At 37.2% G+C, this 19,780-nt stretch overlaps 2 protein-coding genes across 2 annotated transcripts; one reads left to right on the top strand and one right to left on the bottom strand.

Annotated features, from left to right (window-relative positions):
• Positions 1–4,093: 4,093 nt before the first annotated feature.
• LOC113434700 (uncharacterized) lies at positions 4,094–12,337 on the bottom strand. The gene is made up of 5 exons (XM_026698003.2): positions 11,085–12,337; positions 9,735–9,890; positions 7,643–7,771; positions 7,414–7,551; positions 4,094–6,166 (listed from the first exon to the last, which is right to left on the bottom strand). Exons 1-5 carry the CDS (start codon positions 11,085–11,087, stop codon positions 6,077–6,079), a joined length of 516 nt encoding a protein of 171 aa, XP_026553788.1. The 5' UTR covers positions 11,088–12,337; the 3' UTR covers positions 4,094–6,076.
• An 81-nt stretch (positions 12,338–12,418) lies between these two features.
• BBS12 (Bardet-Biedl syndrome 12) lies at positions 12,419–19,436 on the top strand. The gene is made up of 2 exons (XM_087936173.1): positions 12,419–12,558; positions 16,071–19,436. The coding sequence occupies exon 2, from the start codon at positions 16,084–16,086 to the stop codon at positions 18,220–18,222; it is 2,139 nt and encodes a 712-aa protein (XP_087792299.1). The 5' UTR covers positions 12,419–12,558; positions 16,071–16,083; the 3' UTR covers positions 18,223–19,436.
• Positions 19,437–19,780: the final 344 nt, after the last annotated feature.

Here is a 19,780-nt window from a genome sequence, read left to right as displayed (position 1 = left end):
TTCTAGTTCATATTGTTTTTATGCATTTTGTACATCATAGCTTAATTTTAACAGGAGACTGGGAAGTGTCCTGTTAAAATTACTACATAAGAATAAAACAGAGCTTTGTGTTTTATGTTTTGAATGATAAAGATGATAACTTTATGCTGTAAATGTAAATATAAGGTTTAGAAAAATAATCCAGAGTTGCACATAAAGTAACTTTTAATCAAGGTCAGTTTCGCTATGAATTGCAAAATGGAACTTTAAAAAAATGTTCTGTATTGTTACTGTAAACCTAAAAAAAAAATGTAGGTGGGAATCATCTTTCCGAAGTTATCCTTTAATCTTATGTGACAGCATTATATTAGCAGAAATCCCCTTTCGTCTTGGGTAGAGTCCTTATCTTGTACTATGCTTCCTTCCCTGGAGCATCTGGTTAGCATGATTCCACATGAGGTGTTCTGAAGCACGATCTTTTCCATATTTTTATCTCTACTTATCTAATTTCCAGTCTGGCCCAGAAGGGTCTAATTTCTGGCAATCTGGATCATGATTTTTGTACTTTGATGGCCATTTCAAGAGAAAATCTGTGTCTGCCTTAATGATAGATTAGAAACAATATAGTAGTGAAAACATAATAAAAGTTACAATAGTTTAGTCTTTGTTAAACATACTAACTTAGACATAGGCAGACAAAAGAATTATGAATTTGCTGGACATTATGAATACAGCACACAGATGATCTCCAATGGAATAAATGATTCATACAATCTTAGTTCTGAGTTTGTTTTCTGCACAATAAGCACTGTTAGTATCTATTATGCTATTGGAAATTTAAAAAAATTTAACTGAATCACCAAACTGTAGATACCAGTTAATTTTCTCAATTTTATTTTAATTATCTCATCTCAATTCAAATCATTGTATTTATATTTTTTGTCTGTCCTGTTTCAATTATCTATTATCTTTTCTCATTAAACAAAATTTCTCCTATAGTTACTGATTGGAGTATGACGCCTTTATATCTTTTCCCTAAAGTTGTAACATTCAATCTAATACATAACTTCCATTCGGATTCGGCTTGGTACATTCTTAAAATACACACTGTATTCTTAAAAAAAGAAAAAATTATAAACGTATATAACTAAAACAATATTCCATTCCAATTCAATTCAATCATTAATATTAATATTCATTAAAGTCTTAACATCTTTAACATTACTTTTCAATTAAATATCATACTTCTATGGAACAATTATAAGCTTTCCATAGTTAATTCCCCCCCTCTTCACTTATATTTTATAAAACATTAATTAATTAAAATGTTCCCTTCCTTCCTAATTCAATTTTCTCATTTATTTTATTTCACTTATTTTATTCACAAACATTTCACTAAATTACACTATTTTATCCCTCATTTTAATCATACATGGTTTCCAATTTTCTAAAGTTATTTCTATTACTAATATAACAATACAATCTTATGTACCTTTACAGAATCCCTTTTTCAGTTAGATTTCACCCATTATCTCTAAATAGGTCGTTTCTCTATATCTTGCTCCAGTCCTTTGTAACTTTTTCCTTTCCTTCTTCCCTCTCTTCTTCTCTCTCTTTTTTACCCCCTTGTATCTCTACCTCTATTTCTTTCTTCAGTATTCCCCTTTTCTGTTGCTTTCCAGTATTATACTTATTTTTTGAATTATTTTTCTTTTCTTTGGTTGTTTTTTTAAGTCTTAAATTCTCCATTCTCTTTCCTCTTTCCTTTTTCTTCCCCACATAGAATTACTTGTTCGTTAAAGATGGCTTCTTCTTTGTCCCAGTCTTCTTGTTTTGCAGTCTTTACTTGTTGTTTCTTATAGTTCCAAATATCCATTTCTAAGAATTGAAAAACGAAGCCAAAAGAACCCTTCCCTTCTTGTGCATCTTCTTTGTATTTTTCAAGTTCCATTTTCAATTCATCCAGAAGTGGTGCCATTGTATAAATTTTTAAACAACCACCCAATTGATTTTAGTCATTCAAATATAATAACCAAGAATCCAAAGATCACCAAATAATCCAAATACACCCAAGCTGTTTCTTTTTTGCTCTTTTTTTTCACTTTCTCTTCCTAGGGTTACTATTTAGTTGCAAAGTTTCAGTTAAAATGTATCTTTTAGAAGTCTTGTTGAAGTTTTACTGTAGATTCTTTTTAATTCCAGGCAGTCTCCTCCCTCTTCCAGATCCTGCCCTTATTCCTTTTCTCTCCCTTCCTGCTTATGAAAAAGAAAATTTTTAATGTCCAGAAATCTTTATTATCTCTTTGGCATTTTGTTTTATTTTCAGCTTAATTGCCTGTTGATGTCAAAGCAGATTTTTCTGATTTCTTATTTAAGTCTCTTAGTTGTCAGTATAGGAAAGGAGAGAGAAGAAAAAAAAAAGCCAAACCTTTCCCTTTTCACTTTCCTTTGCTGCTTCCGACTCTTCTTTGGGAGCGATGTTATTTTTTGTACGTTTAAATTCCAGGGTACCTTAGTTGTTGCTTTTACAATTTAACACGGTCAGCCAAAACTTTTACTTATCTTCCTCCTGCACATTCTTTTCCAGTCGAGTTCTTCTTTGTGGTGGCCATTTCTGACCACCACTGCAACCGCCTTCGGGAAAGGGAGTAATGGCCAGCTGAGGAAAGATGCGGCTCTCAACCCTGCTGGCGGTCTCCGCCCTCTTCACCATCTCTACGGGGTGGCTTAGCCCCGAAACCAGCCAGCTCGGGGCGCTCCAGTGGCAAGCTGACAGAAACCGCACACAATTGCAGATTTCTGTCTGTCGCCGAAGCCCTTCAAACCAGAAGTCCCCACTATTGCATTATTATTGCAATATTTGATTAGGCTGCCAGATTAATTTCTTTTAATATTACTTTGATATCTTCAGACCTATTAGAATTTCTGAACTTATGAAGTGTCAAGGTTTATGAATGGGTTACTAAATATCTGGTCATATAGCATTCTTTTGACTTGTCAATAGAAGAACTACTAATGAAGCAGTTGCTTGGGCATATGGGTCTGTTATGTTAAAAGACAAATTTAAAGGCATAAGACCATGTTTGAAATGCAGAAAAAAATATCAAAGTCACTCTTCAATGTTTGCCATTATATATTAATTTTGGGGGGAAAAATAAGATATTTGTAGAAATAAAGACCTTAGTTAATTCTATTTAGATTAACATCTAACATTAAAAAATAAGAAATGCGGACATGCCTCCAGAAAGATGTTTAATTTTTTTAAATCCAAGTTGAAAGATGATATAAAAATTTCGAAAACTCAAATGCTGTAATACTTTTGCACATACATTTTCCGTATGGAGTGGTATCCAAGTCCCAGAAGTGGCTTAAATCAAATTGAGAACTAAGCAAAATTTGAGATCAAATATACCAGGTGAAACATAGATATAAGTGGTCAGAACAGTGGGATTCTTTAAAATTCTTTTCATATTAAAACATTGTACTAGCTTATTCATTATAGTGACCATGGTAATTTTTTATTGTTAAGCAAGAACCAAAATCAAGGAAATAGTTCTGTAGCTTTATAGTAAGATCATAGTAAGAAAATGCAATGGCAATTCTTTGCAAACTAAATTTTGCTGCTCAATTATCTGTTAATCGGATGAAAAACCCAATGAAAAACTTGTCAAAGGACACATGCTAAATTCAGTTTCTGAATCATCCTTTCAACGTGTTTTCCACTGTTTGGCAGATAATTGTTTAGCTGTTTTTTGGTGTTGAAAATTTTATGTAGCAATTTTCTTCTAAAAGATTAAGCAATTTGAGGTGGATTTGACAGGAAATTTGTAGGAAAAAAAGTGAAGGCTTAAGCAAAGACTCTCTGCCATGGGACTTAAAATCAATCTTTCTCCTGCCAGTTTACAACATAAAAACTAATCAGTTGCGAGACTTCTAGTCTTTTTTCTTTAGAATCTAGTACAGTTTGATCATTAAACAGTGATTAGGCACTTGAATAACCAAAATGTCTGTTTATATATATATTTTAAAATGAATCCCACAATTGATTATTTACTACTTTTCCTTTTTTGAAAACAAAGCTGAAAGAGACCTATGAGACTATTCAGACATATAAAACAGTTTGGGAAATCTTTTATAACTGAGGGTAAAGAAAATACTACTCTTATTACAGGTTGCCATATGGATAATGCTTAAAGAGAAGAAAAGAATTTTTATTATCAGCATTACAGAAATCTGAGACATGTTGTAGGTCTTAATTTAGTATCCTTTAACTACACAACAGCTAACAAGATCTTGAATGAAGTAGCACTATACTATAGAATGCATCAAGAGAAAAAATCTGATTGTGCTTTGGGCACTCAGTGCCAAAAAGATTCACCATCAATGACCTATTCTATACTTCTACATTTGGTTTTTCTTGCCTTACTTTTCTCACCACTGAATTGCATTTTGTTGGCTAGAACCCAGTGTTCAAGTCTGTCAAGCACCTTCTGAATCTTATCTTCCAAAATGTTAGAAATTTCCCACAGCTTGGTGTTATCTGCAAATTTGATGAGCATCCCTTCTATTCCCCCATCTAGGTCACTTAGGAAGATGTTGAAGAGCACTGAGCCCAAGACAGAACCTTGAGATACTCCACTGCATGCTTCTTTCCATGTCAGGGGTGTTAAACTGGCGGCTCACGGGCTGGATGCATCAAGTGCAGGCCATGCCCACCCCAGCTCCGCAAAGGGAAAAATGTTGTGAAACATCACGTGACAGCAACATACCACAAGTTTGACACCTGTGTTCCATGTAGTTCTGATGAGGACTACATGCTGAGTACATTTGGTCAGCCAACTGCAAACCCATCTGGTGGTGATCCAGTCTCTCTCACATTGTCCTATCTTACCAACAAGTAGGCTGTGATCTACATTATCAAATGCTTTACTGAAATCTAAATTTATTATATCCACATCATTTTCCTGATCCACTAATTTAGCCATGTTATTAGCAAAGACATTATAAGGTGGGTTAAAAGCAGGTCATGTCAAACATGAGCATGCTGGCTTCTAATAATCACCTTGTTCATTTCTAGATGTGCACAAGTCCACTGTTTATCTTTTCCAGTATTTTCTCAAGTATTGATGACAAGCTGATTAGTCTGTAGTTTTCTAGATCAGTTTTTCCCTCTTTTTGAAGACTTCTGAAAGTGTTGCTAAGAAAACTGCAGAGACTTGTTCAAGCAGTTACCAGAAATCAACACTGACTTAAAGGGGTTCAGACTCAGATAGAGACACATAGACATGCACACAGATTCCTATTCACCTAATGTTTCTTAATCTCCCTTTACTATTCTTTTTCATAAAGAGTTCTGACTTCGATGCTTATAGCAATACAGAGTAGAAAAACTACTACAGGTAGTCCTCAACTTACAACCACAATTGAGCTTAAAAATTATGTTAAGTGAGCTTTGCACCATTTTATGATATTTTTGTCGCAGTTGTTAAGTGAATCTCTGAAGTTAGATAAGTTAGTGCCATGGTTAATTGAAATCTGGCTTTCCCATTGATTTTGATGTATCAAAAGGTCACAAAAGGTGATTGAATGACCCCGGGACACTGCAACCGACATAAATATGAACCATTTGCCAAGCATCTGAATTTTGATCACATGATCATAGGGTTGCTACAAAGGCTGTGTGAAAGATGGACATAATTCACTTTTTTCAGTGCCACTAACTTTGAACGGTCACTAAATGAACTGTTGTAAATCAAGGACTAGCTATAGCTTAGTCATTATTTAAACTGTTTGTGGCCAGGTAAAGCAAATTTGTATTTAACTACATACCAAATATGATGCAATGTATGCATATTATGGTATATCTTTATTCTCAAAAACAGTTTTGTTATCATCTCCCTCAAATTCAGGAAATAACAGGCCTGTTTTCTTAAGTGCAACAAGCTTTCTAACATGTATGAATCATTACTTCATCACAATGATATAAACAGCAAGTTTCTAGTTTAAAAAATCCCTCCCAAGCAGATACCCTTTTTGTACATTATAAAACAGTAAACATGTTTATAATTTTCGAGTCATTTTTAAAGGTAAAGAACCATCAATATAGATTGGTCTTCTTCATGATTTTCAAGAATTCTTCCTCATTTATTTCTCCATCTCCATCACGATCAGCTTCATCTATCATTTCCTGGGAAGCAAGGGGAGGAGAGAACCACTGAAGATTAGGCACTGTTCTATAAGCATCTGACACTTCTTTCATGGAATACATCCTCAATATTAACTTATAATTTTTATAATGTTTAAACTTCAGATATTATAGACGGAGTTATATCTACTGTAAGAAGTTATAGTTATATGTAAGTATAAATTTATAAGTATCTGTATCTCTTAAACATATAAAAATGGCACCACCCTTCTACCAGTGACAGAGAGATTAGGCTTGAGAAAATCCTCTGGTCTGTAGAAATAGTCATATTGTTCAGGAAAAAAGTGTGAAAGGAGAGGGGACAAACACAGTCTATTTTTCATAGAATATTTTGTGACCTTGGAATGATAAATACTAGGCAGGGAAAAGAAACAAATAGAAAATTGTCCAGATGGATTGTGTATTCTGAAACAGTGTGTCACCACTAAATGCACACTGAACATGCTCATTTTGTATAAGGCATCACATGCTTTTTATTATTCTATAAATTCTGATAAAAAAGCATAACTGAACAACATTTAAGCAGGTTATAAAGGTCTTTAATTCTTAACATATTAAAAATCTATCAAAATAGTGTTATCAGGTCCTTAATGAGGTGTCCCTACCTAATTTCAGACCCTTCAATGGAACCAACAAAAATGTGGGTTAGTAACACTGTGTATCAAAAAGTTATCAAGAAGATTCCACCTCTACCACATCTATGCATGAGTTCCTTTTATCCACTTTATTATTAAATTCAATATTTTAATTTAATGCCCAGTGTTTTAATGTTTTTAATCTTCTTTAATTGTTTTATCTCATTATAACCTACCCACAGTTGCTTGATAGTAAAATAGTAAATTTCATAAACAAATAAAAAATTGATTTAAACCCTTTTAATTATTTTATTTTTGTTTTGCTTTTATTCACTTTTTAAATTCTGATCATATATTGAATTGTCTTCCACTTTGTAAACTGAAGCATTAAAAATAACATTTCCGTAAAAAAAATCAAGAATTGTTTATTAGAAGCTACATCAGAACAAGGCGAAGTGTACTGAAAAAGTAAATAAAACAGACTCAATAGTTTAACCACACAGGAAAACAACACCAGAAAAACCAATCAGTAAAAATGAATCAAAGCCTGAATAAAAGATAAACTTTTATTAGAAACCAATAAAGAGCAGAAATTACTACTCTTAGGTGACATGATATAAAAGTCCAATATGTTACACAAAACTGAACAGTTACCTGCAGTTCTTCATCTGTTAAATTTTCTCCAAGTTCCTTGGAAACTCGCTTTAGATTTTTAAAGGAAATCTTGCCTGTACCATCATCATCAAAGAGTCGGAAAGCTTTCAGAATTTCTTCTTTAGAATCTTTTTCATTCTTACAAAAACAAAGGTAAAAAAGTAAAATAAAACAAAAACACCCCCCAAGCAACCTACATATCTCTATAGTGACAGTAAAACCATGTTACCATTTTTGTGGTCATCATTGCTAAAAAGTCTTCAAAGTTTATGGTGCTGCTTTCATCTTTCCCAGAGTCTGCTATCATCTTTTTAATTTCTTCTTTCTTTGGCTCAAAACCAAGCGCGCGCATTGCAACCTGCAATATAAAAGCTAATAACTTGTACACATTCAATACATACTTAAAAATTAGCTATGAACTTTTCTACCTAAAACAGTTGCTCCTGATTAAAGAAAAGTTAGTCCCATTGTTCTCCCAGGTATGCTATACATTCTTAATGTGGTGTGCTCCGCCAAATTGAGTTCCACCAGACAGAGATCTTTGCAAAGCTTTATTCCATACACAATAATGTATTCATTTATTTAACTTTATTTGCTGCCCATTTTGCTTACTCTAGGCTACTCTAAATATCTTAATGGTGCTTGGGAGTAGATTCCAACTCAAGCATGTCTGTTTCTTTTATACAGTTTTTACAACGTACCATTAAAGGAATATACAGTCATAAATAATTAAGTCTTAGATCTTTTACTGCTTTTACTCCTCCAGTCTCACCGGAGGAGTTAATAGGTACCTGCAATTAGCTTGTTTTCTTTTTAATCCATGGAAATTGTCCTATTGTTCTTACATTAAATATCCTGTTGGTTTAACGATTTCTATGCAATTTCATTTCCATATATTTTTACTATCTAACTTTAATTTACAATTTGCTATTGTTTTCCTGAGACTGCTGTCTCCTTCTCCTTTTCTCTCCAATAAGATAGCTGCATAAAGGCTGGAAAAACATCCTATGCTTATCAACGTGTATATGTTTCTGTTCATAAAATGATAGGTTAAAGATGCCTGCTAATGAAAGTAGTGGTTTGGAGCCTTGTCCAGGAGGAATTGCTATTTTCTCATCTGTAGCAGATGCTTTTTCTAAGCACATGCTTGTCATTTGCTGTTTTATGATGAGTTCTATGCTCCAGCATACATCATCAGATGAAGATTAAAAACTGTTAATCTCTGAAACAACAATACCTATTTCTCCAGGAACTCCTGAATTTAATTCTTATTCAAATAAGAAACAAGAGTTGATCCAGGAAGCAAAAAATGTATGGTATGCTCCCTCCATAAGAGGCCATTGTTAGACCCAATTGTTTTTGAAAACTATTGACCAATCTTCATTCTTCCCCTTTTTGGGAAGATTGTTTGCAACTGATTAAAACTCTGGAAGAAACAGATCATCAAAACCCACTTCAGTCAGATTTCAGGCTGGATTTAGTACTGAGATAGCCTTTGTTGCATTTGTTGATAACTTTTGGCGGATAGTGCATCCATCCTTATGCTCCTTGATCTGTTAGAAACTTTCAATACTAGTGATGACAGTATCCTTCTGAGCTGGCTCTTTGGATTGGGGGTCCCATTTTATGGCCATTGATTCTCTTCCTTTTTCCAAGGCCTGTTCCAGTTGGTGTTAGTTGCGACAGTGTGACCTGGACTCCTCTCTGAGATGCTGCAAGGTTCCTCTATCCCCTCTATTTCAACATCTACATCAGGGATGTCAAACTCAAGGCCTGTGAGCCAGATCCGGCCTGCGAGATGCTTGAATCTGGCCCGCGATGCCTCTGCTAGCAAAAATGGGGCACGAGGAGGGAGTTGTTGTAGTTGTCTGTGGGCCAGCCAGGGGCGGAGATGGGACGCTTTCCTGCAGCATCCTGCCGGCCACAATGGAAAACTACAATGCTAATCCGGCCCTTGAAGAAATCCAGTTTGACACCCCTGATCTAGATGAACCCACTGGGTCAAATTATCTGACCATTTGGGGTTTGGTACCACCATTTTTTTACTGAAGTACTGTACTACCTATACTTTTCACTATTTTCTTCTGACACTTAACACAAAGTTTATTTAAGCAATGAAACAGCAAAGGCAACTTGTTTAACTTGGGCTTCCGTGGTCATAATGAACAGATATGGCAAAGTTGGATTTTGCATGCTAGTCCTGATATGGCCCTTAATAGACCACTTTGGATAATATCATAGGGTTGTAAGAAAATATTGCAGCATAAAAAAATCAAACTCAAACTAAATTGTTAAAGAAGACAAGGAAAATTAATATATACCTTCAGTTCTTTCACATCAATGCTACCACACCCCTCAGTATCAAACAAATCAAAAGCTTCTCTGATCTCCTGCTTCTGATCTTCAGAAAGGTCATGTCTTAACCCACTTTTCCGACGATGGGAGCCACTCAAACCTGGTTTTTTGTATCCAGATGCCTTCAATAAATGCAAGTTAAAATAGTATTTAAAGTATCTATTTCAGTGAACTTATTTTCCACATCGCCAAACAAGCCCATAGTAAACAGCCCAACCAAAGATCCTCTAAGACCACCTTCCCCAACCCTGGCAGAGCAAGCCAGTAGAACATAAACTGACACAGAACCCCCACTCCTTACTAGCACCAATGATGTTACCTAATTTGGGTAATGAAACATCTGCAAGAAAACAATCAAGCTCAGAAGGGTACCAAGGACTCCTCATTTCAACGCTACAAATATTCTTCTTTATTGGTCCATGTTGCTTTCAGGTGTATATGTTCACTATAGGTGGTGTTTATATTGTTCAATTGTACTGCACTTAGATATAAGAAGATATCAAAAATATTAATTGGTAGAAAACATAAAATTTTCCTCCTTAAAGCCTTATTTCAATTGCATGTACTTTACACATAGGTGTAAATTTGGATGCTTTCTCAAAGGGAACAACCAGAAACACTTGAAGGATGGGAACAAACTGCAAAACCTCCCAATTTTATTAAGACTGGAAAGCTGGAGTCATACATGGCACTAAGCCATGTTTACTTTTGAGTGTGTTGTGGAAATACAGCCCTTTTATAAACAATGATTTTCAGCCCGCTGGAGCTTAGTCAGCAAGTTATGGCTGAAAACCACTCATGCGGTGCCCTTTTACTACAAGTATTAACACTGCAAAGAGGAAACAAAATCCACCGTACAATAAATGTTACTCAAATCGCCTCATGTTTCCTCGTGAGGCATTTCTTGATTTACGGGATTTAGGACTCAGGTATATATTCACCGGCAAAAAGGGCACCAGCTCTCTGCACACTTATCCAGGAATGGGGAAACTTTTTTCCCCTTCCAGCAGAAATTCAGAAGATCGAGATACAACACTTATTTTTTCTTTTTTCTTTACTTTGCTCGGGTTCTTAAAATATCCGCGAGTAAAACAGGGCATAGATTTACTTCAGCCAATCAGACTGAATTTGGCGCGAAAAGTAATCCGAAAGCCACTGGTTCAGGATGAATTGCAAACTGTGGTCGCTAGAGGTTTAATGACGCTGCAACTTAATTCAGTTAACTAGATCTAGGAGAGGCGAATGCGTGAGAAAGGCTACAAAGAGATTATCAGATGTTAATTCCTTTACCAAAACGTGAGGAAAGAAACACTCACCATTATCTTACAGAAGCTCAGTTCACTTGCTCAACCACACAAACCAAGCCACCTGCAAACATGGATTACGTCCCGCCTCTTACGTGCCCGGATTGTCCAATGGCGGAAAAGGTTCCCGCGAAAGTTCGCCTCTGTTCGTTTTAACCGAGGCCAATCCAGAAACGCGAGTGGTGGGCGAGCTTTGTGACGCCATTTCGTGTTGCCGTTTCCGCTGGATACACAACAAACGAGCCGCTGGCGTCCTAGTAACCAGACCCGCGGGCAGCTGCTGGTTGACAAATTATTTTGCAATCAGCCAAGGAAGGACGTGGTGGCAGGGGTGGGTTCAACCTCTGCTGAGGTTATTGCGGCAGGGAGATTTGGAATAATGGGAATTGGCTTTTGACTGCTTCACGGGATGCCTTTCATTAACGGAACTGCAAGGTAGCCAAATTGGTCCAGTAGGAACACCAAATAAACCTTCAAAGGCAACAACGCAGGGTTCTTTGGTGTCTAGCCATTTACTTGTCGCAGAAGCAAGTAGTGAAGGCAAATTTATCAAGGTCTCAGCAGGATCAGAAGAATAGTATTGGAAACTCTTGCGATTTCATAACACTAACCCTTTTCATAGAATCCTTCCGAATCATTGCTTAAGAGTTGTAAAGCCTCTTGTTTATTTGTTATTGTTTACACTTTTCTATAAGGATCGTTTAAACTGAAGGACTATTGGAAAATAATAAAAAGCTCAAGCAAATATCTGAACGGAAAGCAAAGTTGGCAAATAATTATTGACTTGAATGAGTTCCTAGATGAAATAACCGACAAATAAAGCCGAAGTAAATTCTTAAAAGGATCACAGGTTAAAAGTGATTCGCGGACGTCCTGTCGATTGCTATTTTACATAATTTACGATTTTCAGTTAGCTTTAATAACTGACCTGAAACATATCAAGACTTTTTTGAAGCAAATATTAAAAGCAAACTACAGAATATTAAAACTTAATATTTAAAATGTAACCAAAATTGCACCTTTTTCTGAGCTCGTGGTCAGAATATAAGTAATATTGTAGACTTCAAAATTTTCAAAACCATAGAAAAGAGCAGCGCAACCTCGTGGTGTGTCGTTAGGATCCTTACTCAAAACCCACTCCCTGCTTTTATTTAGTCCTCTGCTGCAACTTAAAGCTGCAGTCGAATTATATTAATGCTTATCCTCCTGGTCGAAAAGTCTCAGTAGACTTCTTTATATTTCGCTCACCGTTTCATCTTTTCGCTCAAGTAAGGGCAGAGTACGGGCAAAAGCTTCACATGCTATCGAGCATGCTCAGCAGAAGACGTTTCCGTCCGGGCCGGCAGCGGAGAGACTATTGCTTGCTCGAAATGCGTCTCCTTGGCAAAGGGGGGGCGAGGTTAGGAGCCTTGTGGGAGAAGGATTAGCACTATCTCGGGTTCAAGCCGCGGCTTCTGACTTTCACAAGGGAAGTAAAGCTGAGCAGGTAATTGCTTTATTAAAGCCTATTCAGTTCGCGGGAGATATTTGACGCCCTCCTTTGGAAAACAAAAACAAAAAACCCTCCATCCCGATTCTGCCCAACCCCTCCCCCACCTTACTGGGGGAAGGGTGCGTGGGGTGGGGGGGCATGTAGGGCGGAGGCCGAGGAGCGGCAGATGGAGATTGACACTCTCGCGCTGCCCCCTCCCTCTGGTGACATGGCAAGCATCTGCCTCGACCACTTCTCTGCCTCTTCCCCAGAGGGCCGCGTTGGGAATAACAAAATTTAGCCGCCTCTATTTCCTCCTCTGTATTATCCTGAATCTGGGGCGATAAAATGCAAGGATTGGGGGCGGGTCTGGATGCGGTCCAAATCCTTCCCATGTGTCGCCCAGAGGAAGATGGCCGGGCAAGACGGGACGGGATAGCTGTTGCTCGGGGACTTCTCCCTTGCCGCCCAGAGAAATGGGCAACCAACCCGAGAGCCTTACTGAGCTCCTGGGCTGGCAAGGAGAAGGGTGTATGTGTGTGTGTGAGTGTGTGAGAGTTATGACCGGACAGCACAGAGTTAAGCAGCTAACAAGAGTGTTGCGGTCCTTTACGCCAACTTCGATCCGGTTCTGCTAGTGTAGTTGGGTGAGCAAGAGGGTGGCAGCCAGCAGCCGGCAGCCAGCTAGTTGCCCCTCGGGCAGGAAGAGAAGCCAACTGAAGGAATCCTTTTCCAGATTTCGGCTTCTTCCTTCCCCTGTGCTATGGGTGGTGATGGCCAGCTATCCTGTCTGAGTAGTGGTTGACAAGTCCTTAAGTAGTTGATTTCCCTGCTTCTGTTGCCCTTTGCCTGCCCAGGAGAAAGCAAGAACATTTTCCTTTTCTAAGGGATGGTGGGGAACACAATTCGCTAAAGAGGAACCAGGTAAAACTATAGTTTCATCTTCGTGTTGGGGAAAGGTCCTTGCACTGCTGGGCCTTTTTTTAAAAAAAAGTTTGCCCTTTCATACCAGTGGATCATTCGACCAGTGAAATAAATGCCATTTTATCATGCACTGATCAAATAAGCAAAAGCCTAATCCAAGGTTCTGAAGCAAATTTTTCAGCTCAATCCTGAAATGTTTCTGACTATGTCAGCAGAAAGAATTTTAGCAAGTGAAAATTGTACCTGCTGACTTCCCAGAGGATTTCTATAACAGAGCTCTACACACTTCAGGGCCAGTGGTGGGTTTCAAAGTAGGTTACCACCTGATTGGTGGGTGTGCTTTGCGTACGTGCATGCCAAACACCCACTTCACACAGGTGCAGAGACTTTCTTACTCACCTGCAATCCTGCACTCCTACTGTAGTTGCAGCAGCTGATGTAGCAATCTGTGCCATGCAAAGCAGCTGCACTTCAAAAGCAGGAAGTAAAGGTCAGTATGGGAGCCCGGGCAGGCAGGTGGGCCCAACAGCAGCTCCTCAGAGAACCGGTTCGGTCTCCACTGATCTTAGGCGCTACTGATATGCCAGAACTGGGCTGAATCGGTAGAATGGCACCACTGTTCAGGCCTACTTTAGACCTGGTTTGATCTCATGTTGCTTGTTTGTTGGTGACTCTGCTTTAATATATTTGTAATCACAGCATAGCTAGTTTCCTGTGAATCATTGGGTTCTGTGGATCTTAGTGATATCATTTCCCTTGGTAGGAAGTCTTGCCTGGCTAGGGAATTCTGGGAATTGAAGTCAACACATTTTAAAATTACAGCTGTTGAAATACACTGTTCCAGAGAGTATAGCATCTGGTCTCTTCCTTATTTATTACATCCCTTGGTGTGCAGCCAAGGTCCCATCTATTGGGAAAAGCACTTAGTTACAAAATTACCACCATGCTGACATATCATCAGAATTCAAATTTGAAATGCATCTGAGGAATGACATCCAAAAGCCTTTGAAATATTTCAGTGTGGTCCTTTACATACTTTACAATCAATCCTAACTTTTGAAAACTCCCTACCATAATGACCGTTAGATTTTATTCTGCCAGCATAAGATCTGAAATACAAATAAAATACATGTACAAACCATGACTCAGGTGTGTTATCAATTTGTTCTCTTTTGTGTGGAGATGAGTCTTTTTACTGCAGGACTATTGGCAGGTAGGAGATAGAGACAATGGGGGATGATTTTCTGTTGGTCAGCTGGGGAAAGGACAGTAAGCACTACTCACCTCAGGATGTTTTTTCCATTCATGGCCTGCAGGAATGAAGACAATTAGGTAATGTTTTCTAAAGGATTGAAGAGGGGTAGAAATTCAAATGATGTGGATGAGCCCAAGTGATGATGAGAAGGTTTTACTGTTGTTGTGCAACACTGACATAAACCCTTCCAATCTAGACACTTCTGCATGATTGCAACAGCTGACTGTACTCATACACAGCTGCTTTATTATGTGAATTATTCCATTTATTCAGCTCTCTACAATATAAAGTTTATGTTCTTGTATGATGCATAAAATGCTAGTCCACTGAATTAATAAAATTATTTACCCAACACTTTGAATCATACAGTCACCACAGAGGATTTGTACAACACACTGAGCCACAAACTAACTGATTGCATTTCAACATCGTGGAATGTTGTGGGAACAGAGTCTAAATTTTATTTATTGTATATTCCGTGATAAGTTTTGTTGGTTCTAAAAAACACCAATGCAATTTCATTACTTTTATTAAGACAACAGTGGTTCCATAAACAATTGCATTTATGATTCTGTTTTAAAAAATGGTCTAGGGAAAAGACTGATATAAGTAGCTCAGCAAATATAGATAATGAGCAAAGAAAGTTGCCAAAAAAAAATTCTAGAAGAAATAACCAGTTTCGCACTATATATTTTTTTCTTTTCTTCCTTCTGTATTCATGCATACATCTAAGAACTCTTCAAACTAATAAAGAATTAAGAATTGATTAGTTTAGAGATATGTCCAAATCATTTATTAGCAAATGCAGTAGATATGACCATGGCATAATTCTAGTTTTTGGAAGGCTCTATAAATTTACTCTGTTCATTTACCAGAAGAATGGGAGAAAAAGAGACTGTAGATTCTTGATTTGAGTACAAAGAGAATCTGCCTGCATGCCTAGTCAAAACAAATCCAGAAATCACAGCAGTTTTTTCCCCCATTTGCCTGAATATGCACATTTAAATTGTATTTTTTTTTAATGGCAGTATTCTGGAGATAGTGCTTCTCTCTTTTTCTTATAATCTGGTCTTTATTTGGTTCCTATTACTCCACCAATAATTTAATTTTCCAAATAATTTTTTATGAATTTCAATATACTTGATTCATTCTTTAATGCTAATTCTAGGTTTTTATTCATCGAATGTTTAGCCACATCAACCAGCAAATTTATATGGGATATAGAATTTAATTTCTATCTGAACTGAGTGCAGCTCTATCTCAGAGAGACATGTCAGTAGTGTCCAAAACATAACATAAAAGCCAAAACAAATAAGGCACAAGCAACAAATATGTGTTTCATTTACAGCTGTCCTGGGAACATGGCTTTCAGAAACGTGAACAGAAAGAGACATATTGGTCTGCAACATCTTTCAGCTTTGGCTTCCACTGGACGGACACTTTTAGGACCCATGAAATCGTCTAAATTTATAGTTGATGGAAGTATTCCTGGTGGTGTGTTGATTTGCTCTCCACTGAGACTTCTTGAGAACATGGATTTAAGTAGTGCTGTGGGGCAGCTCCTGAATGAAGCCATCCAAGCACAGAACAAAGATTATAAAACAGGGATGGCCACTCTGCTTTTTCTTGTTGGCGCATGGAGCAATGCTGTACTTGAGTGCCTTCAACACGATGTTCCAGTTTCACTCATAGTAGCTATAATGTCTGAAAGTTTGGATTCTTGCATTGAACAAGTGCAGTGTATTGCATTATCATTACACAGCATACAGCAAAAGCTAAATGATATTCCTATAGAATATGAAGGCATGAGCCTTATCAATAGTAGCTCTAGCCCCTCTGGAAAACAGTTTACTGGCACTAGTATTTTAAATCTGCTTAAAAATGAACTATCAGAAGAAAAATCAGAAGATCATATGATCCAGCAAACAAATGATATCAGTCCAGGCACACCCATCATCAACAGTATGAAATGTTTACTATCGAAGTCAATGAACAGCAATTTTGTTTTCAGTGTTTGCAAGACAACGGTTAAAAAACCCTCTGATTTGCATAATTGTCATTTGGATGCCTTGACTTATAACAGAAGATCAAAATTAACCCATAGTAGATATTTTAGCAATGTAAATAAACGTGAATCACCACAACAAACAATACATCTGGATGAATGTCCGAAACTTTTTGACAAGCTTAGTTATTTGGGACAACTCGCGTTATCTCTTAGCCATGGAAATGAATCTGCCCCCAAAATGATACAGGACATTCTCAGATGCCAGCTTCCAGGTGCCAATCAAAAAACTGAAACCTGTCCTTTCCAATTTAATATTTCAGAAATTGTGACATGTTGTTTATCAGGAATATCCGAAAGTCATTCATGTGTTCACCCTGGCTATATTACGCTTGTATGTCCAGCAAAAGCTGCTGCTGTGAAGCAATTTCAGGATATGCCTATTCGTGGTATTCTTGTAGATGGTGACTTAACTGAAAATTATCACCATTTAGGGTTTAATAGATTAGAGAATATGAGCATATTTTCAGAAAATGTGCCTCATTCAAAGGAAAGCTTGAGCTTATGGGTTGATTCTATAATGGACATTCTGATTCAGTCTAATATTAATTTAATTTTGGTACAAGGTGCCACATGTGAAATTCTAGAGGAAAAATGTCTCTTACATAAAATAGTGATAATTAATCATGTGGACCATAATGTGTTGAGAGCTTTTCGTGATATGAGAGCTGAGATAGTGACTTACATCAGTCAAGTGAATGAGGATTGTATTGTCAAAGGCATATGCGTCAATCTCTATGGGACTCTGGAATTAAATTTGGTGGAGGTCAGTGGCCAAATCCCACTTGCTTTAACAGCAGAAGGACTTCGATTGGTAACTGTTGTGCTCTGTTGCCCTTTTATGTCAAAGATGCAAGCCATGGAAGATCAGTTTTGGACCTGTGTGTATCGTCTACACCATGCACTTCTTGATCAAGCTGTTTTTCCAGGAGGTGGTGCAGTTGAGCTCCTATGCCTCAGTTTTCTTGAAAAACTAGAAGCAGCAATCCCAAACTCTACAGGCCACTTTCATGTTGCCTCTTCCTGGTTCGCAAACTCTTCAGAACAATATAAATCTTTAGTGCTTAGTGTTTTGGCAAGTGGTTGGCGCCAGTACCTTTTTGCTGTCATGGGTAATGCAGCAAAGTGTACCTCAGAGTTTGAAACCCACACTGTCATACAGCAGCATCTCAGAAGAGCAGCCATGCATGCTTCACCATCTGCCTACATCTTGGAGGAATTTAGTAAGGGAAAGATAGGAGTAAGCATCGAATATTCTGCAATAGGTGGAAAGGCTTTGAAAATGTGTGACAATATTACTGCTAAATTAGAAGCTTGGCGCAGAGCTCTAGAATTGGTGCTCTTGGTCCTTCAGACAGATGCTGAAATTATTACAGGCCCGAAAAAGGATGAATTGTTGAAATCACAAGACTCATGTGACTTCCTATTTTTATAGGATTCTGTGCTGCTGTTAATGGATGATTAACAGTATTAATTAGCTATTAATAGTATTTGTGGGCAAAGTCAGGAGCAAAAATGTCTCTGAAAATACAGTCCAGAATTATGGAACCTTTGTTTCATAAAACAAAGTTCACCTTCAGAGAATGAGGTCAGTCCCCAAAGACTCATTTCCATATAAATTATAACTCTGGTTTCCTTAGTTGGCAATGATATAATCTGGTGAAAATTTAATTGTAGCTGTATCCCCTCTTCTAAATGTGACTTAAACCCCATTCTGTGAAAATTTTGTCTTTCATCAAACAGAAATATTAAAGGGCTCAATAGTATAGAAAAGGTACTTTTAAAGGCAATGTTTGTATCAACATGTTTGTTAAATTTGTTTTCAACAAATGCTTATTGAGCATTTATGTTTAGAGTAAAACAAGTTTTTAACAATGGTATGTATATGTGTAAGCAATATATTAGCTCTGAAAAATAATATTTTACATATCTGAAACTATATTTCATTTTTCTGTTCTGCTTTGATTTAAAATATTTGAGATTATTACTGTTCTTAAAAGAAAAAAACACTTCCATCTACTGATCAAACACAGCATACTTAGGTGTAAAAAGAATTGACTGTTCTTTTTAGCCAGCAGATGGCAACCTACACTGCTATTTACTACAACCTTAAATACAATTAACCTTAAACATTTTAATTAAAAACAACATGGTTTTGTTGCACATAAAACTGTATTCAAACTGTGTTCATACAGTTTGACAAAAGTTAGAGACTCAAATAAAAGCCATATTTGCAAATAATAGGAAAAATAAGGGCTAGTCTATCAGCCTGCCCCAGGTGCTTGATATGGACCCTATGAATTTTCAGAAGGAAGTTGGGATTATTCCTGAAGCTCTGCTACATAGTTTGAAATTAGAATGCAATGTGGGTCTTATATTGAATCATATCTGTGCAGGCACTTTCAGTTTGTGAATCCTGTAATGTCCACTCTTTTATGGAAAAACTCTCGGAGATGAAACTGTATGAGATTCCCAGTGCACTGCTGGAAAAAGAATGAATCCAATTGAACATGGCTGACAACTTCATTAGGACGTACCTTGTGAAAATAAAAGTGATGAAGAGAACAAACTTCTCCACTCTTATTGTGTCCACATATATTTGTTTATTTAATAAATGTATAGCCCACTCATCTCATATACTGTACATCATTCCAGACAACTCATAGTCAGCTGGCTGACCTCTTCTTGATAAACAGGTCCCTCTTTGGTAAGAAGGGTTCATGGCAATCCTTGTGAATATTATTGCAGGCATTTGTCAGATAAAAACCACACATCCAAAATATCTTGAATTACAGCTGGGCAGGTCCTATGAACTTGACTGGAGCATATTCAGTTCATGTTTTAGCCAGTTGGTCCTCTGGAGAGCCTCTGGAGCCCCGTTTTTGTCCTCCCGGAGACTTGAGGGAAGCTCTGCAGCCTCGGGAGGCCAAAAAAATGGGCTCATTTCGGCACTTCCGGTATTTCTGGAGGGCCCATTTTTGGGCCTCCTGAGG

The sequence above is a fragment of the Pseudonaja textilis genome, chromosome 6, assembly GCF_049901715.1.
Source record: "Pseudonaja textilis isolate UNSWEBS1 chromosome 6, rPseTex1.2, whole genome shotgun sequence".
Classification (NCBI taxonomy): domain Eukaryota; kingdom Metazoa; phylum Chordata; class Lepidosauria; order Squamata; family Elapidae; genus Pseudonaja; species Pseudonaja textilis.
Note: the sequence above shows the minus strand (reverse complement) of the source record. Positions and strands in the feature narration are given on the sequence as shown.